The sequence below is a fragment of the Coniosporium apollinis genome, assembly GCF_000281105.1.
Source record: "Coniosporium apollinis CBS 100218 chromosome Unknown supercont1.30, whole genome shotgun sequence".
Taxonomy (NCBI): Eukaryota; Fungi; Ascomycota; class Dothideomycetes; genus Coniosporium; species Coniosporium apollinis.
The window spans coordinates 334132-354922 of record NW_006913292.1 but is presented as its reverse complement, the minus strand read 5'-3'; the positions used below and the strand labels follow the sequence as shown (position 1 = coordinate 354922).

Below are 20791 nucleotides of genomic sequence, written 5' to 3'. Positions count from 1 at the left end.
AGGGGCGGTTCCCGCCTCTTGTTCTACTCCCGGCTATTCTGATGCAAGACGGGCCAAGTATAGGATTCAGATGCTGGTTTTGCTCATTAGGGAGTCAGATTAATTTTCCTCTCCGCAGTCGAGCCCGTATCTCCGTCAATTGGCCGTTCTTGCGCTGCCTCCCTGACGCTGAGTGCTTGCACGAGGCTGAGGGATAGAACATCCGGCTTAGTAGGAGCGAGGTGAGGCCGGAGAGGCTACATTTCATCCAGCATGATGACACTGTCGCATTATCAGTCTGAAGTTGTCTCTGTCAGAAACGGCAGGGCACCACTTTGAAGACACCTGAGCACAGTCTGACTGGACTATGATTTTCTTTCGATGTAGCTAATCATCAATCAGTTCCTTTTTGACATGCATAAGCAACAAAAATTGAGTGGAACCAATCTACTGTAGCCTTTGTGCCTGATCGACCTGGGAGACATAATGCTTCGTCTTCGCGCCTAACGTTGCCGTTGTAGCTGCGGAGTGTTCGTGATCCTGACTGGGGATCTTGATGTCGTTTCCAACAGCATGAATGCTAGTCTGAATGATCAGCCGGCCAGCACTCTCACAACTTCCCTCGATATTTCTGAAACGCTTCCTTAACTGATCCTCCCCCTTCGACGTCCACCAGAACCCTCTCATCCGCCTTCACCAGTCCGGGCAACAGCTCAAGCACCTCCGCAACCCGACCTCTTGGAATGGCAACGACAGCCTTCTCATCCTGGTCAACCATAACCAAATCTTCCGGCCGGACTTCCATGCCCGAAATCCTCACAGACACATTGACAGCATGAGCCTTCGCCTCGGCCCCCGCGCCAATCGTAGATGTTCCTCGGGACCACACCTGGTCCCGTCAATACAAACAGATCAGAAAGCTGCTCGATTAGCTCTGATTGCTTCAGGCCGCACTTACCGGACATCCCCCCTCCTGCGCAACACCCCGCAAACAACTCAGATCCCTGACCCTCCCATCCACGACCAGCGCCCTGGCTCCCAGCTTCGCCATCCGCGTCGCCATGATCCCGCCAACAACCGCACACTTCTGGCCAGCTGGCTGACTGATCACCACTATGGTGTCCGGGGTGATTAGATCCGCATAGGGCGTGCCCGCCGGGATGTTACTCTCGGGCAGGTCATCTGGCGTCGTTAAGGGGCCCGGAAATGACGGCGATGCTTTTGGCACAAAAAGGACTGTGAATGCTGGCGCGATGATCTTGAGGCCGAAGGCTGGGTCTCCTGGGCCTGGGAAGGCTGTTGGATCTGGAAGCTTCTTAGTACGGAGTAGGCTCCACGACAGCGGAGAGGGCGCGGGTAGGGGGAAGGAGATGTACGTACGGATGTCGGCTAGGAAGCCTGCGCCGGGGACGCCAAGTTTGAGAAGGGCGTCTGATACCTGTGCCAAAATTCAGCACTTTCCGTCCACTCATATCAAGTATCTTGATCTCCGCTTGATGGTTGCACAACGGGAGCTGCATAGGCGTGGTATTGTAGTTTGGGAGAGGCTGGACATGTCTTGCTGTAGTGATCACTCCAAACACTCCAGATTGATGAGATATACATGAACGATCTTTGTCAAACTGCTCGAAAAATACGTGTCCAAGCAAGCTCAACCATACGTCGAGACACAGCCTTTAATCCAAAGCTCGAACACAAGCGCAGAACGGAGAAAGGAGGGGCCTACATCGCACGCGGAGAACGCAGCAAGCGCGGCACGCTGCTCGATGGACATTACGGCACGGCCCCGGGCCAAAGTCAAGATGAGCTCGTGGCTTGGTCCCTGCTTTAAGCTGCCGTCGAAGACCTGGCGTTACACTGTTCTATTATCTTCTTGTAAGTCCCTGATATAGATGAGCTAGAAATCCTCAGGAACTGAACTTGCACGTCACGTGACCGTACGATATTGCTTCGAACAGATCTTGAAGCGGGACGGACGAGTTAGAACTTGGAGCATTCCTGATACGTGAAAGCGATGGAGAAAGACCCAGATGAAAGTTGACTAGAGTAAAGACATGTTCGAGCCTTGTTGGTGGGCCTGTGTCCAAGAAGGCTGCTAAAGGCTCGAGAACCGATGAGGGGCACCAGTCGAGAGATGGAGAGGGAAAACCTTCGTACCCGCTACTTAGCTGGTGACGTCCGAAGGACAGGACAGACTGAGACACTTCTTGTAACTCTCACGTCTCTATATGCGTGAGGCTGATAGGGGAGAAGTGGAAGCATCTTTAGGCACGGATCATCGGATGCTGGAAGCCGAAGCGCCGGCCTCAATAGCTTACGGACGTCGAGTCTTCATACGGTTGATTTTATTGAGCTTCGGCCAAGGGAAACTCCACGATTGCGTTCAAACTCGATCGCGCGAGAGATAGTCTATAGTGGTATCATACTGATAGAAATATGGTGTATATCCAAATGACCATGACAAGACCCAGAGCGTCCAACCCAGTATCCCACAATGCACATCGAAATCATAAACAAGGCGCCTCCCAAGCATCGCGTTTGATCTTCATGAGGTTGCTCTGCTTGTGCGGAAAGCTTATCTCCCTCTCTTTGTAAAAACCGACTTCCTCCAGGTAAGTTTTCAGTCTACAATCAATGTCAGCATGCAGGCCCAGTACAGCGTTATCAAACGGCCCAAAACTCACTTATCGTTGTCAACTCTTGGTTCCAGTATGACCGTTTCCGTCCTGTTATCCGCCATCCAACAGTAGTGTACGAGTGCACTCAACCACACTCTTACCCGATGCGCACCCCTGTATTCTTGCTCGCCAACAAGACAGTGTATCCCACGGTCGAAATCTCCCACATCGCCTCCTAGATGCTTTCCCAAAGCGTCCTCTTTGACCCAGTATATCTCGAAGTAGCCAAAGGGCTTCCCGTCCCAACAGCCTATGACCGGGAAAGAGTGCTTACTACGCAACCCTCTGCGGAGAAACTCTTCTTGGTGCGATCTCGGTCCGTCCTCGCCCCAGTAGTACGATATCCGCGGGTCGTTCATCCACTTGTGCAGGAGGTCTGGGTCACATATTTGGAGATTCAGACCCGCGACTGTCGGGATCGCAGAGTCGGAAAAGCTGCTCGACATCGCGAGTGTTGCGCCCTTGAGTGTTGGTACAGAAGGTAAGCTCGAGACTGGTCCGTGGTGTTTTGGCGGATCGTTAGACAGGCATGCGACACGGAAGGAGATGTACTGTTCGCAGGAGGGCACGTAGCGCGTGTAGAATGTTTCTCCTTGCCTTGGTGGCTTTTGACGAAGCGGGTGTCTGATGTCGTTCGTGAATATGTACTGCGCTGGTGGTGGAGGGTAGTATGTGGGCAGGTGGCTGGAAGAATGGAAAGGGCCGGGCGCAGAAGGTGACCAGAGACCTTGCGGCATCGATGTGTTGCTGTCGTTCGAGCGCCCATTCCCTTCTCCGCTTGGGGAACTCGGACGCGACTGATAAGGCGAGCCCGACGGGTAAGGTGAGCTAGCCATAGGCGAGAGCGTGAAGAGGTAGATCCTGGCATCAAGCTGCCAGAACGAGCGTCGAGAGACGAACATGTCCAGCCAGCCTTCTCCGGACCGCTCATCTTGGTCTGCGCCGACACAGGAGTCTTCGCTAGCTATGAGACCCATGCGCTCAAGCTTTGGCAGTACGACTTTGCCCTTGAATATGCCCTCCCGATTGATGTTGATGCGCCAGTCACCCTTCGGCTTGCCTGCGTCGGGCGTCTTCTCGGACGCATTAGTGTTGAGGCGGACATTTGGCTCCGGCTGGTGGAAGTACCACCACAGCGTCGCCCAAAGCATCATGGCGATCTGTCGGGTGGGCGAGCTAGCGGGCTTGAAGTCGTTGCTGCTTGGGTTGGAAATGGAGGAGATGAAGAGGTGGTCATTGCGAAGGGTGGGCCTCTTGAAGCGGTGGATATGGCGTATTCTCATTCCCCTCGAGGTCGCAGCGTTGTTGTACTCGGCGTAGGACTTGTATTCGACATGGTCCTCTTCCTCGTCCTCGCAGTGCAGCACCACCGTCCAACCTGGCGGGAAAGCGGACGGGTGCTTGCTCAATTCATTCGACTTGAAGAAAAGCCCGCCGAAGACCGGTGTCACGGTCAGATTGGTGCCGTTGGGCAGGTGGACTATCGCAGGTGCCATGGCGGCGGTGGGTGGGGTGTGTTTGTAGACAGATGAGCAGACAGGTGGTGGGGTGAGAGGAAATCTTCCCGAACCGTGGCTCTCCGCCCTGACGTGGGAGGCTATCTACCTACTGGTTTGCGGTTCCGCTGGAGCAGTGTGGTGGGAAGTGGCTGCCATGCTAAGTTCCGCGCGTCCAGGAGAACAATCCTCTGCCTGATTGAGCCATACGCAAAGGGCCTCAGCCGAAGAGGCAGGTAAGTGACTTGTGCTACCCAGGTACTCGTCCTGCCCAGGTGAGTCCCCTTGGTCCCTCTATAAGTAGCCCTGCTGGGCTGAGGATCCGCTGCGCTCGGGCCAGGTTGATGTCAGTGACCCTCTGCGGAGCTCTCGGCGTATATCCGAGGCGTTGGTGATAGAGCTTCAGTCTCCAGCGTCCGAACAGCTGCGACGGAAATCCAGTCCTAGCTCCAATTGGTCACCGACCCTTCACCATGTCTGCAACTCTCCTCCGCGCGTCCACGCTCCGCGCTGCTCTGCGAGCTGCCCCCGTTGCGAGCTCCAAACGCGCTGGGCTCGTAGGCGCAACCTTCGTCCGAGGCAAAGCAACACTTCCAGACCTTCCATGTATGAATATACCCCAATCAACATCATCAAAAGCATTCACCAAACGGAGCTAACCGCGGCGACGTTGCATTCTACTAGACGACTATGGCGCGCTCGAACCCGCGATATCCGGCAAGATCATGGAGCTCCACCACAAGATGCACCACAACACCTACGTGAACTCCTACAACCAGGCTGCTGAAAAGATGGCGGAGGCGCAATCAAAAGAGGACATCAAGGCTCAGATTGCCTTGCTGCCTCTCATCAATTTTCATGGCGGTATGTGACCTGTTATGCTACGGTTCGACAGGCCATAGTAGTCCTTTGAAATGGCCTTACATTGCACCGGGTCAGCATTAACAGCCTGTCATCAGGCGGTCACATCAACCACACCCTGTTCTGGGAGAACCTAGCGCCGACCTCCCAAGGCGGCGGCAAGCCTCCCTCTGGCGCTCTTGCCAAAGCCATCGACGACGGCTACGGCAGCCTCGACACGCTGAAAGAGAAGTTCAACACGGCTCTGGCCGGCATTCAGGGATCTGGCTGGGCATGGTTGGTGCAGGATACCCAGACCGGCAAGATTGCCATCAAGACGTACGCGAATCAAGACCCTGTTGTCGGACAGTTCCGCCCGCTGCTCGGCATTGATGCTTGGGAACATGCATACTAGTAGGTCCCAATGTGGACATTCGGCATAGTATGTTGAGCTAATGTGATATCGCAGCCTTGATTACCAGAATCGCAAAGCCGAGTATTTCAAGGCCGTCTGGAACGTAGTGAACTGGAAGGCAGCTGAGAAGCGTTTTCAATAGTGGGAGGCGCGAAGGCACAAAGCCGTGACGAGGTGGCCAGAAGGCTTTCATGTGACTGAGCTTAACGGAGTGTACATTGTGTCAAAATGGGTCAAGTAATACTTTCCATGTATATGTCACCATGTCTCGGTTGTCGAGTGGACTTCTGGTTATCTCTTTCCTCAAAGCAGACTTCTGGGGTCTAAAAGAGTGTAAACTGTTTCAAATTCAGGTAAGCACTTACCATCGGAGAAACCCTACCGAGTACACCCGCTCTTCCACCAGTCACGTGGCTACCAATCCGTGGTTCACTCCTTTCGGTTACCAATCGCATTACCATGGTCGCCATTGCTTCCGAGATGCACACCCATTTTCAGTAGGTTGACCTTTTGAAGCGATCCTATTGTGCTCTTATCGAAGAGAATAGAGACCGCATACCACACAATCGAGGCGAGTCTAGTACCCCAACTAATGCACGAAGAGAAATTTCAATACACACATGAAGACTCGATGCTCCAAGCGGTGTCGCGGCTGGAATCATTTCGCGGAAGAGTGGATAAAGATCTCTTTCGCCTTTTGGACGGTACTGCTAACCATGGATCAACCACTTACTTCGAGTCTGCTCTGCTCCAGATGTGGATCAACCTGCCCTTTAAAGACTCACCTCGACCACCCAGCAGAAGCGGCTTCATCATCTGTCTCATACGAAATACTACATACATAACCCTAGCCCCGCTCTTCGCAATCACTTTAGATTACTCTGGAGAAACTCATGAGTATAGCTCCGTCTATGGCAGGCAAGCCCCCGTTATCCAAGGAGTCAATCCGGAAGTAAGTATTCCGTTGGTGCTTGTTTGTCTGAACTTTTGGGATATCCAGCACTAACCCATGCAAGCAGTCCGGCGCCGAAACCCGCCAGACCCATCGCATCCTTGCCACGGCTTGGTGCACAGACCTCGTTCCTAGATCTTTCACGAGAACTACGAGATGAGATCTATGATCTGATCATTGCGTGTTCCGCTAAGGACACTGGACGACGGCCACGAAACGAATTCATTGATGGTCCGGAGCTGGCGACTTTCGACTTCCTTGGGGCTCTTAGAGATGCGCACCGAAGAAGCTACGAGGAACTCACGCTGCGATTGCCGAGTGCTTTCTCAACACCACTTCGCGTTGTCGTGGATATATATGCAATGCCGATTTTCAGCTGTAAGTATCCTGTTTGATTATTGAGTGGCATCATCGAGATCCTCGTGACGCTCGCTCAATCATTACGAGGCGGAGAACGTTTTTTGAGGATCGACCTGTGAAGTCGTTTGTGATCGTATTCCGCTAAGTTCCGAGCAGTTCCGGGAGTATCTGATCTTGACAAGACTGAGCTTACTTTGCATGAGCTTCAAACACGCGCCAAACCGTTGAGAATCTTCAACAACATCTTCGTTCAGGCCTCATTTCTACAGACCCTACGAACATGCCAGGTCTACTTCGAGTTCGAGTATGGAGCCTGTAAACTTGGCCCTCCATACAGGTTCCAGCACTTGAGGAAATTGCTGTCCGTGCTCTCCGAGGCAGTTCGGATGGAGGAATTTTGGATACGGCTGTCAATCTCCCGGTCAAACGGGACAACAGCAGGCGCCCCGTTCATGACACACGCACTGCGCGATGCAACCGAGGATCTTCGCGCGCTGCCGAACCTGCGAAAGCTGTACATTGAGATACCGTATCTCAGGGACCTCACCGCACCGCGGTATCGGAGAGCCTCGCGTGTGCAGCAGGCGGTCGCTGAGGACATAGGGCCAACTTGGGCCGATAGCTCCGAGGCGTGCTCATACATGCAAAGGATGGTTTGTAACAAAACCAAGGAAGGGTGGGATATAGACAATCGGGATCAATCACATGATTGGGACATTGTCCATGAATTGTGGTAGCGGCCATGGTTGGGATATTTGTGGTAAGTATTGTTCATGATGAGGTGTAAATCGATACTGGAATCTTACTTCTGTTCTCACATGGTACATAGGTCCTCTAGCCAATCTGTGCATACAATCGATTGTTTAGAGAATGACAGCAAGCTTATACGTGGCAGAGGAGCTTATGCTTCAGACGTCCGCTCTTGTCTGGACGGTGTGAGACGACCGGAAGGCCTTAAGAGTAACGAGCTAGATGGACTAATCGCTCAAGATTTCAAACCTTTCCATGCACATATTCTCCAACCATTGCAACACTGCTGCGCCTCCTTACCTCCTGCTCAATCTTGGCATCAAGTTCCGACTCACCCGGACGTGTCTTCCACGGCTTCGGGCCCTTGGAGCTAAACAAGAACTCAATCTCCTCAAGCGACTTCTTCGAAGTCTCAGGATAGGTGAGATAAGCCTGCGCCGCAGCACCGAAGCACAAGACTCCGAAGATGATGAAGGTCCTCCATGAGATGCTGCCAAACGCTGGCGGCACGAAGAGCCCGAGCGCGAAGTTGAATAGCCAGTTTGCGACTGCTGCCATTGCCATGCCGGTTGCGCGCGTCTCGAGAGACCACACTTCCGCAGCGTAAACCCAGGCGACAGGCGCTAGAGTAAGCGCGTAGACGATGATCAGCAGGTAGGAGAAGGCGATGACGACATGGCTCGGGGCGCCCGTGACCCTGATGATAACATTGGGGTTGCCTCCCACGCCATCAGGAACGCTCTCGCTGTAGGCTCCCAGCACGCCTCCCACGACGAACTGGCAAATGCCCATGCCGATGGCGCCGTAAATCAGTAGAGGGCGACGGCCGATCTTGTCGATGAAGAAGAAGACCACTGAGGTGAAGATGATGAAGAGTGCGTATTGCACCCCAGAGGAGATGAGATTGATGTTTCCTGAGAGGCCGGCCATCTCGAAAACATAGACGACGTAATAGGTCATGACGTTCGCACCGCTCAGCTGTTGCCAGGCTTGGACGGACGTGCCAGCGAGCGTACGGCGCCACATACCATTCTTGAAGAACTTGCGCCAGCCCTTTGCTGACTGGCGTTCGGCAGTAAGAACGGTGGTGATTTCTTCCTGCAAGATGGTTAGCGTTAATCCGAGAGCGGGGAGCAATCAGACTTTACTGACCCATTCAGCGACGACAAGAGGATCATCGCGATTTCCTTGAGCTTGAATGTTGGCCAACGTGGCAATCGCTTCCTCATTGCGGCCAACCTTTGCAAGCCATCGTGGAGACCTTGGAAGGAATGGAATGCCGAGCATAAGGATGACGGCAGGAATGAACTGAGTGCCCCAGGCAATCCGGAAAGAAGCTGTTCCAGCAATGAAGGAGCATCCGTAGCCGATAAAGAACATGATTAAAATGCCCCACTCGATGGCGAGCTGCTGAATGACGATGATGGAGCCTCTCTTTTCTTTCTTTGCGATTTCTGCGAGATAGACTGGAACTTGCGAGGACGTGATGCCGACACAGATGCCGTTCAATACTCGACCTGCGATCAGCATGCCGTAACCATTGCAGGCAACCTGAACCACAGTTCCAGCTATCCAGAAGAAACAAGCACAGAAGATGGAGTCCCTGCGACCAATTCTGTCCGAAAATGGTCCGGCAAACAACGATCCAACCACAGAGCCAGCTGCGAGGGCAGCACCGATTGCTCCTTGGATGATGCCGTGCGGGTTGTTGAAGTAAGAAACATATTGTTTTGTTCCAATGATAGCTGACATGGACGAGATGTCAAAACCAAAACTTTGTATAGTCAGTTTAGATCCGCTTTGCAGACTTCAAACAGTTACCTACAGCATACCACCGACGGTAGCAATGAGCGCCACAAAGTAAGTGTTGTAGATCTTAGGCATATGCATTATGCGGGTTTAGAGTTCATACAATAGGCGATGTGCCGTGGATATTGCGTTGCAGTCGCGACCTTCTGGATGTCGAAAGAAAACGACAGCACGACATGAAGTTTATATAGGCCATCCGTTATTACCCGAACGCGGTCAAAAACCCCATGGGGTGTACCCCAGATCATCCTCATCCTCATCCCCGAACAACCGTGAGGAGCCTGCAGTGCAAGCAAGGTTGCAGAAGCTGTGGGACACCTTTGGGTGTGGCAAAAGTGTTCTACGACTTCTGCAACCTTGCTAGAGTGTGGCCGTTAGTCCGTCCGCGGCGCACAAGTTGTGTGCCAGGATAGTCCTGTACGCTGTCGTGATTAGAACTACGCCCCGGACCCTCGTCAGACTCGGACGGACTGACGGCCACGCCGTGCAGCAGTGGAGGAGAACCGCTTTAATCCAGACGCTGCTTCTCGACTGTTTTCAGATGCCAACGCCACAAGCGGCTCGGGCCATAACGGTTGGCAAGGATGCCTCTGCACGGTTCGGGCTATCATTGCGGCGACCTGGGACGGTTAATCAGGCTGCATGTGGTTCAGTAACGCCAAGTTTGAACTCTTCCACATTTGAACCGTCAACTTTATTACCCGAGCCCGACGGTACTCCGGCTAAATCGCACTTGCTAGTATCTATACGGTGTGAATACTGTCGCCTTGAGAGAGTCTGAGAGACTGATGGGACGATACATGTATAGAAAGAAGCGCCTCCTGGCCATTAACTCTGTCAGTCCCTACTACTCGTTTACTCTTTGACTTGCGGTACTAAAGAACGAACAACGCACTATGGCTCATATTCAGAACACCCGGTAAATGGCTAGCTTTCTTCACTGCCAGGGGATTTGTTCTGCCTTTTTCGCGACAACTTCTGACTTGTGTTCGATTACTAGTAAAACTTACAGACTGAATACAGGCGCAGAGATCCCAGCAATTGGACTCGGCACATGGCAGTCGAAGCCTAACGAGGTGCGCTACGCGGTTGAATGGGCGCTGAGAGCTGGATATCGCCACATCGACACGTAACACAACGGCACTCGTCTGGTCTCGTAAATGTTCACTGACCACTGCAGTGCCCTTGCCTACGGCAACGAAGCGGAAGTCGGCGAGGGAATTAGAGCCTCTGGCGTTGGTCGGGAAGAGATATGGTTGACGACAAAGCTCGATAATCCTTGGCACAAGCGAGTCCAGGAAGGCATCGATTCATCGCTCAAGTCGCTCGGCGTTGACTATGTCGACCTTTACCTGATGGCAAGCAGTCTCTTTGCCGTACACATATGTCTTCTGACCAACTGTAGCACTGGCCGTCATCAACTGATCCAAGTGATCTGTCAAAGCATTATCCTGACTGGAACTTCGTTGACACATGGTAAGGTTGTCGCATCGACCGATTTCCGCGCTGTTGCTGATTGCTGCAGGCGCGAGATGCAAAAGCTCCCCGCAACAGGCAAAGTCCGCAACATCGGCGTCTCGAATTTCGGGATTCGCAACCTCACCAAGCTCCTAAACGACCCATCCTGCAAGCTCGTGCCCGCCGTCAACCAAATCGAGCTGCACCCAAACAACCCCTCACCTAAGCTGGTCGAATTCAACGCGTCAAAGAACATTCACTCGACCGCGTACTCCTGCCTTGGCTCAAAGGACTCGCCACTTTACAAGGATCAGACTGTTATGGAGCTCGCTGCGAAGAAAGGCAAGACGATCCAGCAGTGCTTGCTGATGTGGAACTTGCAGAAGGGACGAAGTGTGCTGCCAAAATCCGTCAGTAAGGATCGCATAGAAAGAAACTTCCAGCTTGATGGCTGGGAACTGACACAAGAGGAAATCGATCGATTGGATAGTCTGAAGGGAAGGTTCAAAGTCTGTGGGGATGCTTGGCTGCCTGTTAAAGTCTTCTTCGGCGATGACGAGTAGAGCAGCTTGCGATAAGAGTCCAAGGGCCACCTGAAGCTAACTGCCGCTTCTCGGCTGATGGTTTTTCTCAATCAGATCCACCATCATTCTTGACCCATGATCTTGCCAACTGTAGAACAGCTAGACCGGTTCCATGCTATAGAAAGCAAAAGATGTTCGGCATTTTTGCCCTTTAATGCATCGATCGCCTAAGGCGTCTTTGATCTGTAGTCTGTGCGCAAGGCCAATCCAGGTCCGGGGCTTCGAGGGGCTTTCAATGCGGCAACGGGCTTTTCGGATGGCTTTTAGTTGATGCTCCATAAATTTTTGCTCGGATCCTCTTCTTGTATCAGGTATTTGAAGGACCGCCTTTGCTACGACTGGAGAAGAGCTTTCTGGGCGGATGGCCCCGGTACGAAAGACAATGAAAAGCCTTACGTTTTCTATACTGACTTCATTCCTTCATTTGTTGAATATTGATGCTTGGAGGTTACAGGAACTGCTTTAGTAAATTAGTAGTAAATGATCCTTAAAGTGTAGAGACGCACCTGTGCTATTAGCAGCCCAAACCTCAGAGGTTTAGACGTTGTAGTCTTATACTTATCGGAGTGATTCTTCACTCCGCGAAGGTTGAAGGCTAGGCTGTCAACCGTGAACAATCCCCATGAGAAGCAAGTCTTTCTTGCCTCGGCATATCTATATGCAACAGCTGCAGCTTCGATCCCGCTAATCCCCTCTGTCATATTAGCCCTTTCGAAAGCTCGAAATAATTGGTCGGCCAATGGATATCAGGGGTTAAAGATACCTGACCGAGATTCAAGCGGGATCCAGGCTACATGTACGTGTATTTATCCCCCGAGTCCATAAAGATTAACTAAACCAGCTTTAGCAGTAGGATTTGTTTGAATGTGCTTGCCTGTGTTGCTTCCTTGCAGCAGTCAGGTCCGTTGTGGAAGGAATGTCTATGTTTGTAGGTCCGAAGAAAAGAACGTCAGGCCGCTTGTTAACGCTCCTGCTATCTAAGGTCATGCGATAATAAAGTGCCGTTGTAAGTGTTCTGTATAATATTTTTTTGGAGCATATTTCAAGTCCAGAACTCCAAAACAAGCGCCTCTGAGATGGTCCAAGAGAGAATCAGAAAGTAATCATAACCTTAATAGCCTCTGAACCTTTATCCGCCGCCGTTTCAAAGGCCTTGCCCGCCTCCTCAACATCAAACACATGCGTAACCAAACTCTTTAGATCAACTACCTTGCTCTTTACCAGGCGGATGGCCTTAGGCCATTGATTGCAGTATCTATATTGAAACCGCAGATCTATCTCCCGCGTGCTTAGGCGCATGAACGGCACCTCGATCTCGTTCCTGCCGACGCCTGTGACGAAGACCTGGCCGCCGAACTTCGCAGCCCAGATCGCTGATGCGATACTTGATTGGGCGCCGGTGCACTCGATGGCGACAGCGGGCTCAATGCCACCCATTGACTCGACCAGATCGCGCCCCACTTCTTCTGGGGTTCTTGAAGGATCTTGCCGGATAAGATGTGTGAAAACCGATGGTACTAGTCTCTTTGCAACGTTGAGACGTCCTGCGTCGAGGTCTGTGATCAGGATAGGTTCTGCGCCGGCAGCGCGACAGCATAGCAGCGTGACGAGACCAATAGGACCAGCACCGCAGATCAGGACGGGTTCTCCCAGTCTAACTGCTGACCGATCCATCGCTGCCAAAGCCACACTCAGTGGTTCGAGCATAGCGCCTTCTTCGTACGACATGTTGCCTATTTTGTGACACCACATGGCTGGATGATTGACATATCTTCTCAATAGCCCAGGGACTGGTGGCGTTGATAGAAATTCGACCTTCTCGCAGCCGTTGTACCGTCCTTGCAGACAAGGTTCGCATTTGTGGCATATGACATTAGGCTCGATCGCGACTCTGTCGCCAATCTCAAGGTCTGTGACCGAAGGGTGAACGGCTATGACGACGCCCGCTGACTCGTGCCCAAGAATGTGGTCTCCTCGAACAATCATCGGGCCTATACATCCAGCGTGCCAGAAATGAACATCCGAGCTGTCACCTCGCAAGTCAGTAACGGTCTCCCAACTTTAAAATAGTGCAATCCAAACGTACCCGCATATACCAGTATTCTTGATGGCAATGGTGACTTCACCAGGCTTCAGACTTGTTCCATGTCGAACATCCTCAACATTTGGTTCTGCAGGAGAAATCCAGAGAGCGTGCTCTGGGTTTGTGTAGACACCCACGTTCAGTCTCAGCTCCTCGGGTAAATATGTGCCGTTAACCGCCGCTGTGCCGTTGGTTGAATGAACCATTATTAATTGCTCAACAAGCCTCGGATAGTCACAAGGTGGTAACGATAGTATTCTGCAATTTCAGATGTTGGGATAGTACTCTTTTATGGAGCCTAGAGCAGAATGCTACATGGTAGTTTTATCCTTCCGAGTATTGCCAAGGATTCAGGGTACGGATCAAGAGCAATTTACCCGCCCCGGAAAAAGCGGTAAATACCCTATACAACCACGTGTCTGCCCGTCGGCTTTGGCGGGATATCTCACAATACATTCATAGCCTTACTCGAGTAGAAAGCCCGGAGAGGACGAAGACACTAATGGGTATCCCGAGTACTTCATCCTACCAATCGGATGTAACCAACCCCTACACTGCGAGACCAGTCCCATTTCGTGTCCATCGATACAGCGTCAGCACAGCCCGTCGCCGAAATTCAGCCTCCTTCTTTGGGACATAGCGTCCACGGGCCTGGACCACAGCAGAGCGCAGTATCTGGCGATAATTTCGCTGTGATCATGTCAGACACAGCTCTGCGATAATAGAAGTAGCTGGGTAAGTTACCTGATACTCGGTGTCGAGCGTAGCAACACATGCTTCTGTTGCCCTAATGATGACCTCGCAAGCATTGATAATGCTCGGATCTGTTTTGGTCTTCAGCTTGTCGATTGCAAGAAGTAGCACAAAGCTCCCTTGCAGAAGCTGGATTCCAAAGAAGTAGGGTATGAAACTAATTTCCGGATCCAAGTCCAGGATTTGCGCCACTGCATCAGCGGCCGAAACAGCATGCTGCATCGTTGAAATGAAGGATGGGGTGGTGGTCCAGAAATCTTCGTCCTGGAAAAGGCTCATTGGGTCCATCTTGCCTGACAATAGGATGTGAAGAACGTGTGTTATATGCGTTGCGTATGCCACCACTGTTTTCGTATGAAGAACATTCTGGTTAGCACTCTGATCCACTCCAGCGTCTTCTTTCGCGTAGACTGCTTGAAACGTGTGAAGACTACTTTCGTAGGCAGCTAATTGACGTAGAATTTCCGACTCAAAGCCAGCTTGCTCATCGGCGTTACGTCGGATTAGGCCAAGCAGTGGATGACCTCTAGCGTGATTGAGATCGATGATCTCTCCAGTTATGGTCATAAGCGGAAGGAAAAAGCCAAAAACGTTGTGGCCTGTACACTCAAAATTAGGGAAGACAGGCCTTGGCCTGGATTGTTGGCCCCAGAGAAAGGTTTCTGATTGCCAAGAAGCTTCGTCCAGGGGGAGCATCAGTTCTTCGCACTCAGCATCAAGTAATGCCAAGGGCCGGTTGTAGCAGAGCGCCAAGTGGCGATCCGTAATGTACAATAGCCACCAGACCCTTCTTCTTTCTTCTCGGCGCTCCTCGCTTAGAGAAGCGGTGGATTTGTCCGAGCAAGTGCACTCGTCTGTACTGGAGTTCCTCTCCATGAAGTCCAGTAGTCCCTCATCGAATCCTTTATCAAAGGTGTATGGTTCGAGGATGGCCCACGGATCAGCGTCTCTGGTCTGGCCTCGGGTTTCTCCACCATGCACCGGACAAGATGGCTCCACTTTCGAATCACCTGGTGCTTCCTTATTGAACTTCAACTCCCGAGCTAAAGTGAAAGCAGCGTGCCACCACCTCATTGAAGCGGCCTTGTGCTCCGAAGCGGAGGTTATCGAAGCCACATGGATATAGGTAGCGACATCATCCAGTGATCCCTCGGTTTCGGCGAAAGGAGGTGCATTGAGGAAGGCTTCTGTATGTGCTTTGGAGGGCTTGTTACGGCCGAAAGCATACGTTGCCATCTCACTCTGACTTTCGTCACTATCACGCCTTGCCTCTGGACTGCCGACGTCAAAGTGGACCAGGGGTCTTAGAAGCTGAAGGGTTAGAGTATACAGTCTTCGACTGACATTCCGCCGTTTGCTATAGGACCACGACAGCATGTCCGGACCACCAGTTTCAGCAGCTGCCCAAAGCATGCTAGCTAATAACGCTGGACTACATGGTCTCGGATTTGTCGGACTCAACATGGAACTTTTCCGGAAAAGATGTACGTGGACATGGCGGCATACCGGATGCAGGTAGTTACTGTTGAAAGCGCTTGTGAAGTAAAGCTCCAGAAGACTCCTTGCTTGAGAAATGCTCAAGAATGAGCGGATGTAGGGTAAGAGCGGGTTGAGGGCTGGATACGGTGCACGTCCTGAGGACGGCAGCGGGGACTGAAACCTGTCCGGTGGCGTCGTGACAAAGTCAAGTGCCGGTAGATGCTCCTGGCTAACAATTTCTCCTGGCATTGGGCGGTTACCTCCCCCCGACGGTTGCACCTGATCGCCTTGTATCTCTCCACTCGCGAGGGGGTGTGAGGCTGCGGCCTCGTCAAGTGTTGAGCTCATATGGCCGTCCTTTGGTGGATGTAGGGCAGTGCGTCCCGTGGTAGCTCCGTGTTGAAAACTGGAGAAGTCCGTATCAGGCAAGAACTCTGTGTGCAGTTGGCCAGTTATGGACGACGGTCCATGACCGGGTTGTGACTCATAGCTCCACGCGGAATTGCTACCTAGGATAGCAGAGTTATTAGGAAGCGTTTCTTGACCGTTCTGGTGTCCGTTTGCGCCGCCGATAACATCAAAGGAAACGTCTCCAAAGTCGTCATCCATAGACAACCTGTTATCGTTTGGCAGAGGCGAGGCTGTAGAGCCGCTAGTGGGGCTGCTCGGCCCATTATCTGACCCATACAATCCATCTCCTGACCTTGAGAGTTGCGCATGATACCGGGAGAGAGGGCTCGCTGAACCAAGGATGCTGCGCTGCCGCATACCCTCATCGGATGCCGTGCGTGCATGTTTTCGAGTTTTTGTTTGTACTGGTTTGCCACGTTTCTTTGATTCGCGAGTGAACCGGCACTCGTGTTGACCTGAGATCAATCAGAAGTTAGTACGATAGTTGGTGGTGGATCAAGAGATACGGTGATCACAGACCTGAACAGCTTGAGCAGGGTACTTTGCCATCACACTTCACCCTTCTTCGATTACAACGATCACAAGCCCGAGTGACCCTTCGCCGTTTCCTCCCCAAGTCCACCACGCTCTCCTGACGAGTCTGAAAATGCACTTGCGGGGCGCGGTTGCGTTCGCCATAAGGACCCACGTCCTGGATGGGGAAAGCCGCGGGCGCATGGGTCAACAAGTGGCCATCAGATGTACCGGCCATGATTATGTGTAGTGTCGAAGACTCTACCAGGGACCAGTATAGCTACTACACCGTTCAGCAGGCGACTACTGCGTTACGATGCCAAAAGCTGTGGAATAGGGCCAAGCCAGTAAGGGTGTTCTCCACACTATGTGCCTGCACGTCATGGCCGAAAAAAGTTCTCACCAAGACGCATCTCCACCAACTTCACGTCTTTGAGATGCTCCAGAGCTCAACGAAACAACACGTTATCAGCTGTAAGAGCAAGCAGGCGCAAATAGGTTGATATTCAACATCTGCTTATCACTTCAACAGGTACGTATGCCTAGGTAAAAGGATGATTTGGGCGGAGATGTGATTTTGGGAGGAACATTTTCTGATCGCGGCGTGCTTCAGCACACGGATCGGTCCGACGGGGACTTGTTCTACAGGGCCCGTCCGGAAAGCATTTGAACCGGCCGGAAGGACAAGGTACTATCGGATCGTCTGGTGGTAGGCATTGAGCATCTGGATAGATCTCGTAGAGCATTCTGCGTGCGGTGATGAGGTCTCAGAGAATACTGAGGTCTGATATCTTGCAAGTGCCCAGCTTACCCACCAGACAGCAGAACAGGAAGGCAGATCCGTCATACTGTACTCTGCAATGAGCTGCCACAGCCGCATAAGAAGGATCGTCCTCCCCTACGTCCAGTCCGACTCTTGAATGGAATTGATGACCAGATTGACCAATCGAGCTAGTCCAGCCGATCCCCGCATTCTCGTCTACCTAGACTCCGAGGCCCGTGAAACGTTCCCCGGATTCAACGCCGCGTTTTAGGGCTGGTGGGCTGCACAACGTTCAAACATGCGCCTCAAGACGGGCGCATGTTCAAGAATGCTGAAAGCTTCCCTCGCTCTCGGTGCTGCCATAGTTGCGGAAGTGTCCATGAGTAGAATGCCTTCCACAAGAGACCCTTCGCGAGAGAATTAGCCCATCGTCGGCTCGGCCTCGTCTGCGCTCCGTTGAATCACTGCAAGATGTCTGAAGCACCGGGGGTAAACGCTGCGGTCAGCGCGCGAAACGATAACAGTTTCAACGCAGAGAGCGTAGTCGTTATTGTAAGTCCGCGGCATGAAGCGAAATCTACTCAAGCGCCAGGCTGATGAACACAGGTGTGTTCCACACTAGCGATGTACAACGCGGTTGAATTGCTGCTCCTCATATACCTGACCTTCAAGCGGAAAGCCGGGCTCTACTTTTGGAGTATCCTGCTAGCCTCCTTCGGGTTGATTCCTTACTGCGTCGGCTGGCTGATTGTGTACTTTGATTTCACAAAGGACGTTGCTGGCTTCGTTATCGACTCTATTGGATGGATACTGGTCGTCTCTGGTCAATCCGTCGTGCTCTACTCTAGACTGCATCTGGTCTTACAAAGTCCTCGGATTCTCCGCGCGGTACTGTGGATGATCATCATCGACGGAGTCGTCTTGCACACCATGACTACGGTTGTGCTCTTCGGGTCGAATTTGTCAGATGCGAAGGAGGGTTTCTCCGCAGCATACAAGGTCATCGAGAAGGTCCAGATGACCGTCTTCTGCATTCAGGAGTTTATCATTTCCGGCCTCTACGTCTGGAAGACAGCCGACATCCTCAAGACAGCCTTCAGCGAACGCACGCGTACTCTGCTGTGGCAGCTGTTTGGCATCAACGTGCTGATCATCTTCATGGACGTCGCGCTCCTGGCGCTTGAGTACAAGAACCTGATGGTGTACCAACAGGGCTTCAAGGCTGTCATCTATGGTGTCAAACTTAAGCTCGAGTTCGCAGTTCTCAACGAGTTGGTCGAAGTGGCGAAATCGAATATGAACTCGGGATCGCGCGGCACCGCCGACCAGCAGCCCGACTTCATCGATGTCGCTGGAAGTCGTGTTAGTTCACAGTCGCAGTGCAAGACCGCGAAACATCGCATGTCGTTCTGGCCGACCAAGCCAGAGGTCATGCACGTGGAGGACGTCAAGTCGCCGCCGATGTCCCCGTACATGCAAAACTCTCCGCACATCCTCAAGCCGACCTTCTCAGAACTACGTGCGCAGGCGCAGGAAATTGAGGACCAGAGTGACGCCAACATCCGCTCAGACGTGGAGAGATCAGCGGCGCTGGACGCGACGCGGTCGACGACCAGTCTCGATTCGGAAGACGCGGGCTCGGAGCGAATGTACATGCGGGCAATGCGACAGGTTTCGAGGCCGCATTAGTCTAGCAGTGGCCCAGGCACCTATGGAAGGAGTTGAAAGGCGCGTTTGCATAGAGACTAGGTTGTGCTGCATTAATGGAAGATGATGGCGTTTGCTAGCTTCTCAAAGTAGGGTTGTGATTGGCGACAGCGTTCTGATTTGGATGCGATTGACAGCGTAGGGGCTCAGTCACGTGGAACTGCAGGAGGTTTCGCATTTTTGTCTCTCAGCCTGAACGGGTAATATTTACGGTGAAAGAAATGTACAAGTTTTCCTGAACTTGTCCTATAGTCTGCCTCTATCCATACAAAGACACCTCGATGCACGCTGCTCATGCCTTGTCCTAACTTCTGGTCTACCTTTTTTGGAGGGTCTGATGAATGGTTCGGCAGCTTATTCCACGCCAGGTTACGTTACTGTGGAGGAGCACGACACAGAGAAAGAGTATGTGAGCTTGATGCCTGCTTGATCTCGCTGTGCCGTTGTGGACCGTGACTGTACATAAACCGCTGCGTATGTGAGAACCCAACTCGCTTCGGGTTACAAACCGTCCCAAATGGTGAGAAGAATCCAAGAGAAAGCGATCTTCTTTCTCTTCAAGTACTTCACCACCTCTATTTATTCTATTTTCGGCTTCCAGTTTGGTCGCTTGCACTCTGCCACCTCCCCCATAATAGTCAGCACGTGTTCCGCTGTCTCCCACGATGTCTTGGCTTTGCGGAGCTTTTCGGCTGCATTGAACAGCAACACGAGGACACTGATCGGTCGCATCCTGTTCCCCCTAATCGGACCACTACCAGGGCTGCCTGCTTTGTAGTGGTAGAAATCCTTCAACCATTGCAGAAGGTTCGTCCAAGGATCGGTCGAGTTCTGTGAAAACAGAAATATGTAGTAATCCTCATGGACTCTGGAAAAGTCTAGCAAGTTCGTGTTCTCCCGGCCGATCTTCGCGAGCCACACACCTTCGTGACTGCCGTCGTTGTTGACTACTTCCACTCCGAACTTGTTTTCGTGATAGAAGATGGCGATGGCTTCTTTTCTGATCTGGTGGGAGACCATGGTCAAGGGAGGTTGCGTCGGGATCGAAGATTTAGTAACCAGGAGCTGGTTGTTGCTCACTAGAACGAGGCGGTAGATCTCATTGCGTAATTCGCCAGGAAGTCTCATAAGCGGGTTGCCGGGCTTAGTGGTTTTGGCAGATTCCTTCGGCAGCGGCACCGGCTGACTGGGAGCGGAGAGGTCACCGTCCGTCAAATCGCACTACACGGGATGTTAGTAGCTGTTCAACAGTCATCGCGTACGAAGAGCTTATGTCGGAAGGGAGGGCTACCTCTGTCTTCCTGATCTTCCTGATGTTCCTGGCTGAAGCTGCCCTTGTTTTCTTGGTTGGTTGTTGGTCAGCAGCTCCAGCATCTAAACGGGAGCGCTTCTTGGAGGTCTGCGATCGGGTGACAGCCATCTTGTCGAGTAACGACTAACGAAGGGATGCCTGGGTAGTGCTTTTGAGGTTGATGAAGATTGGACGCGACTAGTCGAACTTGGGCGTAGAGATAGTCTAGCCAGAGGCGAGACCCAAGGTGAATGTTTTCGTGAAGGCCTTTTGACAGTGAAGATATTGTCGAGCCGCAGAGTGTTCTTTCGCTATGCCTCACTCACTGCACTCTGAGCTTCTTCACCCTCACTGGAAGTTTCCAGTTTCAAGACCACAAGGAATTAACTTGTCCTCAGAAAAAACCCGAAATGTATGCGCAAGCCGGCGATGATGCCTGCAGCGACAGGTGATTCAACCTGAAGGAAGCA

At 52.2% G+C, this 20791-nt stretch overlaps 9 protein-coding genes across 9 annotated transcripts; 3 read left to right on the top strand and 6 right to left on the bottom strand.

Annotated features, from left to right (window-relative positions):
• Positions 1–589: 589 nt before the first annotated feature.
• Positions 590–1753, bottom strand: W97_06307 (uncharacterized protein; the record flags this gene model as incomplete). Its single annotated transcript, XM_007784031.1, has 4 exons — positions 590–868; positions 938–1284; positions 1360–1417; positions 1706–1753. 4 exons carry the CDS (start codon positions 1751–1753, stop codon positions 590–592), a joined length of 732 nt encoding a protein of 243 aa, XP_007782221.1.
• Positions 1754–2486: 733 nt separating this feature from the next.
• W97_06306 (uncharacterized protein) lies at positions 2487–4153 on the bottom strand (the record flags this gene model as incomplete). Its single annotated transcript, XM_007784030.1, has 2 exons — positions 2487–2604; positions 2664–4153. The coding sequence occupies 2 exons, from the start codon at positions 4151–4153 to the stop codon at positions 2487–2489; spliced, it is 1608 nt and encodes a 535-aa protein (XP_007782220.1).
• A 473-nt stretch (positions 4154–4626) lies between these two features.
• On the top strand, positions 4627–5550 carry W97_06305 (Fe-Mn family superoxide dismutase; the record flags this gene model as incomplete). Its single annotated transcript, XM_007784029.1, has 4 exons — positions 4627–4759; positions 4838–5017; positions 5113–5407; positions 5463–5550. 4 exons carry the CDS (start codon positions 4627–4629, stop codon positions 5548–5550), a joined length of 696 nt encoding a protein of 231 aa, XP_007782219.1.
• A 2163-nt stretch (positions 5551–7713) lies between these two features.
• Positions 7714–9360, bottom strand: W97_06304 (uncharacterized protein; the record flags this gene model as incomplete). The annotated part of the gene is made up of 3 exons (XM_007784028.1): positions 7714–8568; positions 8623–9244; positions 9296–9360. The coding sequence occupies 3 exons, from the start codon at positions 9358–9360 to the stop codon at positions 7714–7716; spliced, it is 1542 nt and encodes a 513-aa protein (XP_007782218.1).
• An 815-nt stretch (positions 9361–10175) lies between these two features.
• Positions 10176–11300, top strand: W97_06303 (glycerol dehydrogenase Gcy1; the record flags this gene model as incomplete). The annotated part of the gene is made up of 5 exons (XM_007784027.1): positions 10176–10198; positions 10292–10408; positions 10460–10655; positions 10685–10755; positions 10805–11300. The coding sequence occupies 5 exons, from the start codon at positions 10176–10178 to the stop codon at positions 11298–11300; spliced, it is 903 nt and encodes a 300-aa protein (XP_007782217.1).
• Positions 11301–12413: 1113 nt separating this feature from the next.
• W97_06302 (L-iditol 2-dehydrogenase) lies at positions 12414–13610 on the bottom strand (the record flags this gene model as incomplete). The annotated part of the gene is made up of 2 exons (XM_007784026.1): positions 12414–13347; positions 13408–13610. The coding sequence occupies 2 exons, from the start codon at positions 13608–13610 to the stop codon at positions 12414–12416; spliced, it is 1137 nt and encodes a 378-aa protein (XP_007782216.1).
• A 343-nt stretch (positions 13611–13953) lies between these two features.
• W97_06301 (uncharacterized protein) lies at positions 13954–16245 on the bottom strand (the record flags this gene model as incomplete). The annotated part of the gene is made up of 3 exons (XM_007784025.1): positions 13954–14094; positions 14149–15468; positions 15664–16245. 3 exons carry the CDS (start codon positions 16243–16245, stop codon positions 13954–13956), a joined length of 2043 nt encoding a protein of 680 aa, XP_007782215.1.
• A 1549-nt stretch (positions 16246–17794) lies between these two features.
• W97_06300 (uncharacterized protein) lies at positions 17795–19012 on the top strand (the record flags this gene model as incomplete). Its single annotated transcript, XM_007784024.1, has 2 exons — positions 17795–17875; positions 17930–19012. The coding sequence occupies 2 exons, from the start codon at positions 17795–17797 to the stop codon at positions 19010–19012; spliced, it is 1164 nt and encodes a 387-aa protein (XP_007782214.1).
• Positions 19013–19609: 597 nt separating this feature from the next.
• On the bottom strand, positions 19610–20450 carry W97_06299 (uncharacterized protein; the record flags this gene model as incomplete). The annotated part of the gene is made up of 2 exons (XM_007784023.1): positions 19610–20251; positions 20322–20450. The coding sequence occupies 2 exons, from the start codon at positions 20448–20450 to the stop codon at positions 19610–19612; spliced, it is 771 nt and encodes a 256-aa protein (XP_007782213.1).
• Between the last annotated feature and the right edge of the window lie 341 nt (positions 20451–20791).